Source organism: Perognathus longimembris, chromosome 7, assembly GCF_023159225.1.
Source record: "Perognathus longimembris pacificus isolate PPM17 chromosome 7, ASM2315922v1, whole genome shotgun sequence".
Taxonomy (NCBI): domain Eukaryota; kingdom Metazoa; phylum Chordata; class Mammalia; order Rodentia; family Heteromyidae; genus Perognathus; species Perognathus longimembris.
The window spans coordinates 46,657,808-46,666,683 of NC_063167.1; the positions used below are offsets into that span (position 1 = coordinate 46,657,808).

General features: G+C 39.0%; 1 protein-coding gene across 1 annotated transcript; it reads right to left on the reverse strand.

Moving 5' to 3' along the window:
* Window positions 1-3,651: 3,651 nt before the first annotated feature.
* Window positions 3,652-6,518, reverse strand: C7H1orf141 (chromosome 7 C1orf141 homolog). Its single transcript, XM_048352132.1, has 2 exons — window positions 6,348-6,518; window positions 3,652-4,245 (listed from the first exon to the last, which is right to left on the reverse strand). The coding sequence occupies exons 1-2, from the start codon at window positions 6,516-6,518 to the stop codon at window positions 3,652-3,654; spliced, it is 765 nt and encodes a 254-aa protein (XP_048208089.1).
* Window positions 6,519-8,876: the final 2,358 nt, after the last annotated feature.

The following is an 8,876-nucleotide window of genomic DNA, read 5'->3' on the forward strand; positions in this document are numbered from 1 at the left end:
AATGACTCCGAGGTAGAAATGTTTCAGAAATTTATCTGGTACTTTAGAAATAAAGAGGATGATTACTGTGCATCCTGCTATTGGAGTGATGGGAATTGTCAGGTGAATGCCTAAGAAATTAGGTCTATAGAGATGTGAAGCTTTGGCTGTTTAGAAGAGGTTAACTTTTAGAAAACCAATAATAATGCTAAGGGTTCTTATCCAATGCATGGGGAAAATTTCTGTAGAGGTATGGTGATTTCCCTCCAGTAGAGAATATGGTTTCTCTCTTCTTTTTCTTCCTTCCTTCCTTTTGCAAAGTTGAGGACTGTGCTCAGGGCCCTGCAGTCACCAGGCCAGTGCTCTTTCACTCAGCTACATCCCCAACCCCCTTTTATTTCTCTCTACATAATACTAACTAGGTTCGTATTTATTAGTGCATTCATTCTTTGACCTGCCTTGATTATGTCTGTCTTCAAACCTTTCTTCAGACTAGTTTTCACATCCTATCTTTTATTAATAAGTTGAGTAAGATTTAGATGCATTCATCTTATATTTTGATAACCATCATAGGAATCTAACTTGATCAGGTTTTTCTCTTGGATCCAGTGCAGTGGCTTAGGTGGGTTTAGCAGAAGCTAGTTTTTTTCTGACAGTTTGTGCTGTTTTCCAATTGACCATCCAATCTGTCGGCAGATGGTTCTGTGCCCTGGGAGATTGGCATATATGGACTTTATCCAAGGGCACAGTATGATCTCCATCTTTGCCTCTGATGCAGACTGGTCTTCAATATCATGCTCAGTCCTCAGCCTCAGAATAGAAATCAAAGCCTTGACCCTATTGCTTGACAATAGCAACTGCTGGTTTAGGAGATAATTAGAGCCATGAGTAGAGGAGGTGTTGAGTTCAAGTTGCTACCTTCTCAGTGCTGCAAGCAGCCCTGCCTTTGCTTCAGTGGAGAATGCTCAGCCAAGTTTAAGTGCCTTCATATGGATAAAGCACCAGAAAAAAAGAAGTCCAAAAATAAGTTAAGAACTCACTTTGTTAGCCTTTTATAGGCTACAGTCTGAATAGTTAGGTTTAACATTTCATTTGGATAAAATTGGAGAGACTATTGAAGACATCTTTAAAGAAAGTTATATAAAGAGCAGCATTACACTAGGCCGCAGGTGGCTCATACCTGTAATCCTACTCAGGAGGCTGAGATCCAAGGATCACAGTTTGAAGCCAGTCCAGGTGGGAAAGCCTATGAGATTCTTATTTCCAATTAACCACCAAAAAGATGGAAGTGGAACGATGGCTCAAGTGGTAGAGTACCCAGCCTTGAGCACAAAAGCTTAGGGATAGCATCCAGGCCCTCAGTTCCAGTCCCAGTACTAGAATGGCAAAAGAAAAAAAAATGTTGGATGCAGGTAGGGAATTTTTATTGAAGTTACAATGTTCAAAATACTAGGCATTGTTTAATTCTAGAAAATAGTATTGTAATGAGGAACTGTTGCCCCCACCTTGAGGTAAGAATACAATGAACTGAGATCTAGGTATTATACATTATTTGTCCAAGTTCCATTGGCCCTATTCTAAGGCCCACACCTTTTTTTCTTATGCTGAGTGTCAGGGAGTCTATTTTCTCTTCTGATTTATCGAAGATGTTAAGAAAACTCTTCTGCTTTACCATGAAAGTTTGAGAGAATATCTTTCTCAGAATGATAGTTGGAAGACAACAAAATGGAAATAATAGGAGCAATGAGCTCTTTCATAAGCAGAATGTGTAAGTGAGGCAGAGAAATCACATGATTGGCTACAGTGAGACATCTGACTACGCGGGACCAGTGTGATGAGCCATTTGCCTTAGGTGGGTATGGTGTGGTGGCCTGGCTGCTGGTGATTGGCTGAAACGGGATTGTTAGTTGTTCTCTTACTGACTCATAGCTGAGCTGTTGCAGCTTTTCCACCTCTACAGCCAGAAGAAAGGAAAACAAGTGTTCCTCCCTGCCTCCTCCACACCTGAGCCAGCTGACCTCATCCTTGGAAGTTGGGAGAGACTTATAATGCCTCTGAAGACTTCTCAGCCTACCTGCTTTTCCTCAAGTACTAAACATCAAGAATGAAAAATCCTTTTGTTGTTCACATTTGTTACTTATAATCATGGCAATTACAGAAATATTGCTTTTTCATAAAGCACAAATTTCAATATACCTGTGAACTTATTTTTATACTGCCTATTAATTGAGATATTAGATGTTTTGAGAACAGGAAAGAAAATTACCTCAGAATCCAATGTAGGCAAGCTGCTAATAAATGGGCTTTATTAATTTAAGCCATGTCTCTTCCTGAAATCCAACTTACAAGGGAATCTTTCAAATGTGCCTTGTTTATAAGATACAGTTAGCTTTTATACTGTTTGAGTTAATGAGAAGTTAATAAGAAACAGTGAATTTGCAATGTAACAGTATATTATAAAATGCTCAATATTTTATAATGTTTGCTACTGAAGTTTTTCTCCATTGTTAGAGTTTGAACTAAGAGCCTCTACTCCACCACATATACCATGCACCCAGGCCTTTTTTGTTGTGCTTAGTCTTTTTTATTTTTTAATAGAGTGTTATACTCTGATCTTTGATAGAGTGTTAAACTTTGATAGAGTGTTATATATTGGGCCTTGTACTCCAATCCATCTACCTATACCATGTGCTTGGTATCACAGACATGTGCCATTTCTCCTGGCTTGTTTGTTGAGATAAGTCCCACTAGCTTTTTTCAGGGGCTGGCCTTGAACTATTTTCCTCCTGATCTCTACTTTCTAAATTGGTAGACTTACACCTGTGCACAACCAGACCTGGGCCTTCAAAATTATTTTGCTTATTACAGTTTCTAGTAAGTTATTTAACAAGTCAAAATAAGTTCAAGTTATACTTGGAAAAGGCAATATAGTACTGAAGTTCCAACATCTCATATAAAAAAAAAGTGGCTGGGGATATAGCCTAGTGGCAAGAGTGCCTGCCTCAGATACACGAGGCCCTAGGTTCGATTCCCCAGCACCACATATACAGAAAAAACGGCCAGAAGCGGCGCTGTGGCTCAAGTGGCAGAGTGCTAGCCTTGAGCGGGAAGAAGCCAGGGACAGTGCTCAGGCGCTGAGACCAAGGCCCAGGACTGGCCAAAAAAAAAAAAAAAAAAAAAAAGTGACTCAAAATTTTACAAGACCCTTTTATCACATACATTTTCATGTACTTTAGCCATGATTCTTAAAAAGGCTGATACACTGATTAACTCAATATTCATCAAATTAATAGTACATTTGTTTTATTTCTATTCAGCTGTAGAATAATATTGTCAGTATTATTTAGCTTCCAACAGCAAATGTCCAATCAGTTTATACCATTTTTGTTAATTAGTAGAACTTTCCTATACAACTAAAGATGACTTGGCAATCTAACAAAGATATTAGGAGATAAACAAGTTCTTCTTGGTAATTGCCTCTTAATTTTAGCCCGTCTTGAACAGACCACTGTTGACTGGTGGCCACAATTTCTGTGTTTCATATACCATGCAATGCAGAATTGCTGTTTGGGTAGGGATTTCTTCAGTGATCTTGGAACTTAGTTTCTGCCTGCTCATTTGCTGAGATCTTATCGCTCAGATATTGCTGCATAAGTGGTATTTGTGAGCTACTTAAATTTCCTTTGGTGATGTTAACAAATCATCCAGAGGACTTACATTATCTATTTGATGTACTGCAAGTACATTTTTCACATGCTTTGGGTAACATTTGATGGATGAAGCATAGATTTTGGGTGAGCTTATTGGTCTCATCATGGAAGCCCTTTCTTCCAATTTTCCAGTTCCAGCACTCTCTTCATGAGTAATTGCCTTATCAAAGTAACCCACAAATTTCTTTGTTAGGTTGGAAAAGGTCTGTGATAAATTGTGAAGTTTATTCCAAGGTTTTATAGCTGTAGTCTGACTGCTAATTTGCATCATTGCTTTATCATGCACCGCTCTGTGGACCACTTCACAAGCTATGGCTTTTATGGCTCTGCCCTCTGCTGCAGACACAGAGCTTTTGGGTTTAGAAACAGTAACAAAGGGATCACTAATTAAAGACTTTAGGATGGCACAATTTCTTTCTAAAACAAAATTTGTTCTTCTGTATCGGTAAAGATATTCTCTTTCCTTAAGACGAGGAGAAAATCTATTTTTTGTCAAAAGTAATTTTTGTATATGTCTTGTGTCATGGAAAATTATGGGATGTGTTTTGCTTTGTTCCTGTGGGTTTAAAAAAAAAGAGATTTAGTCATCAGTCTGTTGAGGTAAGAAAGCTACATATATATTTTTTGTTTTGTTTTATTTTTTGCCAGTCCCGGGGCTTGGACTCAGGGCCTGAGCACTGTCCCTGGCTTCCTTTTTGCTCAAAGCTAGCACTCTACCACTTGAGCCACAGGGCCACGTCCAGCTTTTTCTGTTTATGTGGTGCTAAGGAATCAAACCCAGGGCTTCATGCATGCAAGGCAAGCACTCTAACACTAAACCATATTCCCAGCCCAAGAAAGCTACAAATCTATTTTTAAACCCTGAAGTTAAAATAGAAAACACTCTAAAGAGTATTCATTATTTAAGAGGGACAATAATAGCATCCAAATAGATGAGAGCAGGCTACTTGTATATGACATACTCAAGGAATGGATTGAGTCAAGAATTCTAAAAGACAAAAAGGACTACAAGCAAAACTTGCCAAGTATGAATATTATCATACATAATTTAAAAATTTTAAAGTATTTCTATAATGGTTATTGTTATGTCTTCCCACTTAGCACAATAATCATTATATGAATGACAGGTGCTAGTTGCTCATGCCCATAATCTCAGCTATTCAGAAGGTGGAGATTGGGAGGATTGTGGTTCAAAGCCAGCCCAGAAAAAAGTTAGTGACACCTCACCTCAACCAGTGCAGTGAACATGCATCTGTTATCTCAGCTACATGGGAAGCCATGAATAGGAGGATTGTTGTCCAGGCTGGCCAGGACAAAAATCAAGAGATTCTATTTTCAGGGGCTGGGGATATGGCCTAGTGGCAAGAGAGCTTGCCTTGTATACATGAGGCCCTGGGTTCGATTCCCCAGCACCACATATACAGAAAACGGCCAGAAGTGGCGCTGTGACTCAAGTGGCAAAGTGCTAGCCTTGAGCAAAAGGAAGCCAGGGACAGTGCTCAGGCCCTGAGTCCAAGGCCCAGGACTGGCCAAAAAAAAAAAAAAAAAAGAGATTCTATTTTCAAATTAACTAAAGGAAAAAATTAGATTTAGGGATGTGAATGTGGCTTAGTGGTAGAGTGCTTGCTTAGCATGCATGAAGCCCCAGTTTATTCCTTAGTACCACATACACAGAAAAAGCAGGAACAGGTGCTGTGGCTCAAGTGGTAGAGTGCTAGCCTTGAGCAAAAGAAGCTCAGGGAAAACACCAAGGCCCTGAGTTTAAGCCCCTGGACTGGCCAAAAAAAAAAAATTAGGTTCATAGTTCAAGTAGTAGAGTGCTTGCCTAGCAATTTCAAAGATCTGAGTTTAACTCCCCCCACATACTGTTTAAAAAATACTGCTTATTAGGTATTCATAAAATAAAATAGCCAAAGGATAGGTGAACTCAAACACAGCCCCTTTTAATTGCAGTCATAGCAACATCTGTTACTTTCCTTCACAATTCCAGTATTAATTCCCACAACCTTTACTTCTTGCCTTGGGTGAAAAAGTTAACTGTAAAGGCCAAATATGCATATTATTGGTATTTAGTTTGCAAATTTTAACTCAGTGATTGTTATTTTTTTCTTTTAACATGTAATTCGTAGAAGAAGAAATTATTCCTTGTACATGGTGTTCTTTGTATGAAAGGCAGGCTAATGCCTGTGATTATTGAAACAATGACAAGAGATTAGCTTTGCAACCACTGGCATTGACAACAGTACCTACTTAGTGGTACTACTTAGCCTCAGTGGTAGACATTAGCCATATTTTTGGCCTGTCTACTACCTTAAGAAATTTTCCACGTAAAGTTTATGTACCCTTCTGTAGAGGTAGAAACTATCTTTTGCAACCTCACGGTGTCAGGGTCTAGGCATAGGACCTAGGTATGCCTGTGAGGACTTTTCACTTTAGAAACAGAAGGGACTGTGGAAAACACTCCAGTTGGTGGAAGTGGTCAGGTGTACACACTGGAGAAAGTATATCTTCTCCAACAATAGCTTGACTTGTGATAATGGCAGGGACCAACCCCATGGAGCAGCCTAAGGCCGTGATTTCTGACTTTTAAGCCAGCTATGCTCTATCCTTCTTAGAGGCCGGTAGCATTAGTATTTACTGAGTAGTGGTAGCTATTACCTCTTGAGATGTTCCTCTCTTGACTGTACTAAGGTCGATTATCTTGGCATCTGGGTTTTTCAGTTCATCTTCAATGCACAAGGGGATCAAGTTTTTCTTCCTTGCTGAGCCATTTTTATGTAATGGATGAGTCCTGATTGTTTTCTTTTCTCCCATTCTACAATTGTTCATTGGTAGAGGAAATGTTCTTCTGAAAAGGAACACAAGTTCAGTGAACCATTTATATACTGACTTATAACTATTAGATACTTATTTAAGCTTGTTGGTTCTTGTGTATTTCCCCTGGCCCCTAAAAGTTATAGCCAATATGGCTACTAGTCCCTATCCCATAAACACTTAAATGAATAGGACCACCCTTCCCGCCTAGTTTGGGGAGAAGACAAGAGTGGGGGAAGAAATAACACCAAGGGCAGCAAACCACCACCCTTTGACTCCCTATGGGGAGGGACTGTGTTGTGTAGATAGAAGAGAACAGCAAGGGTGGTGGATTATTGGGCCCATTGTTTGCTGAGGGTCTGGGAGCTTTGCCTGGCAGCTTCCTGTCAACAGAGAGTGGCTTCAGTTTCTTCAAGAGGTTGCAAGAAGACATCATTTGCATTCCAGGTCTCCCATGGTTCACATGGGAGTTGGAGAGCATATTTAGGCTTGCCAAAGGCCTTGTCTTTCAGGATTGAGATGACCTGTAGCAAAGGGCCAACATAGATGTCCTATAGACAACCTCATCTAAAGGAAATTACAGTCTCAGAGTAAGATTTGAGAGTGGGGCTGGGAATATGGCCTAGTGGCAAGAGAGCTTGCCTCATATACATGAAGCCCTGGGTTTGATACTCCAGCACCACATATATAGAAAATGGCCAGAAGTGGCACTGTGGCTCAAGTGGCAGAGTGCTAGCCTTGAGCAAAAAGAAGCCAGGGACAGTGCTCAGGCCCTGAGTCCAAGGCCCAGGACTGGCAAAAAAAAAAAAAAAAAAAGATTTGAGAGTGGACCCTGACCAAGTTAAGAGAAAAATAGACTGTCAGCAGTCACAAGACCTCTAGGACTGGGGCCTGAAGCAGCACAGGGCAGGGACCCACGGTGAAGGACCCATGGTGAAGGACTTTTTTTCTTGTCATTGTCATATGTCCTTTTCCCCATCTGACACCAAAAACAACAGGGCTGGAAGAGTGGCTCAAGTGATAGAGTTCTTATCTAATTTGCATGACACCCTGGGTTCAATCCCCAGTATGGAAAAAATAAATTAATTAAAAAATTGAAATTACCTTTCATTTACAGAATCTTTGAAGTCCATAGGATACAAAGATTTCCTCATTACATTTTCATCTTGAGCTGAAATCATAGCAAATTTTCATAAAAGACACATGTATTATAGTTTTAAAAATGTCTTATCTAAAATATTTTACAACTTAAAATAACATCTGAAAAAGCACTGAGCATAGCGCTATTCAGGAGGCACTTTGTAATTGAGAACAACAGAACTGGAAAAGACAGATCAAGATTTCATCTTTTGTTTGGCTAGGCTAGATCAAACATTAAATGTGATCTTAAAGAATTTTCTTGGCAAAAGATAACACTATAATTTTCAACCCTATTTGATATGTCAAATCAATAGGGATCAGTAGGAAACCTGAGATAGTTAAACCCTATAGGTATCCTTTCTGACTGAGGGAATTTGATTAAATGATAGCAAATACATTTTGTCATGTGACATGAAGGGAATGTCCAAGAGCAAACTCTTCTAGATACACCACTTCACTGTACAGACATACGCTATTTGCAACAAAGACAACTTTTTCTTGGTCCCGAAAGAACTTACCTTCCAAACTTTTCTCTATGACATGACAAACATTTCATTAATACTACTTGTCCTATACCCATTCAAGACCAATAGCAAAATAAAGCACTTTATAGCGATGAAAATAGATCATCTTGAAAGAATGAATAGATCCCCATTGAAAAAATTACTAAAAGACATCATCCAGGAAAATAAAAGCAAACACAACACTATACAACAAACAACAATGAACATAGAATTTTACAAATTGTTATATACTTGATTTTTATTGACCTTAAAACTAACCTTATTTTGTAGTTTTCATGAAATAGTATTATGTGCTGCACTTGTATAACCTCTTTTCTCAAATGCAAGCTCTTTTATTCTTGGTATTTTAGACTTCTTCAATGTTAGATTTTTTTTTGGTTTTCTTTCCTTTTTTGCCAGTCCTGGGGCTTGGACTCAGGGCCTGAGCACTGTCCCTGGCTTCTTTTTGCTCAAGGCTAGCACTCTGCCACTTGAGACACAGCGCCACTTCTGGCCGTTTTCTATATATGTGGTGCTGGGGAATCGAACCCAGGGCTTCATGTATACAAGACAACCACTCTTGCCACTAGGCCATATTCCCAGCCCTTTTTGTTTTCTTTTAAGTTTGCTTCATTGTGATATTATTTAATACAATAAAACATACATGTTTTAATGTCCAATTTGATAAATTTACCATATTCACTCATATAAGTAAAATAAAAAAGAGTGA

Coding starts and splice junctions, on each gene's coding strand:
- C7H1orf141 (XM_048352132.1), bottom strand. CDS start 6,518: ATGAACAATTGTAGAATGGGAGAAAAGAAAACAATCAGGACTCATCCA. Junction 4,246..6,347: donor AGAGAGGAACATCTCAAGAG/GTAATAGCTACC, acceptor TTAAACCCACAG/GAACAAAGCAAAACACATCC.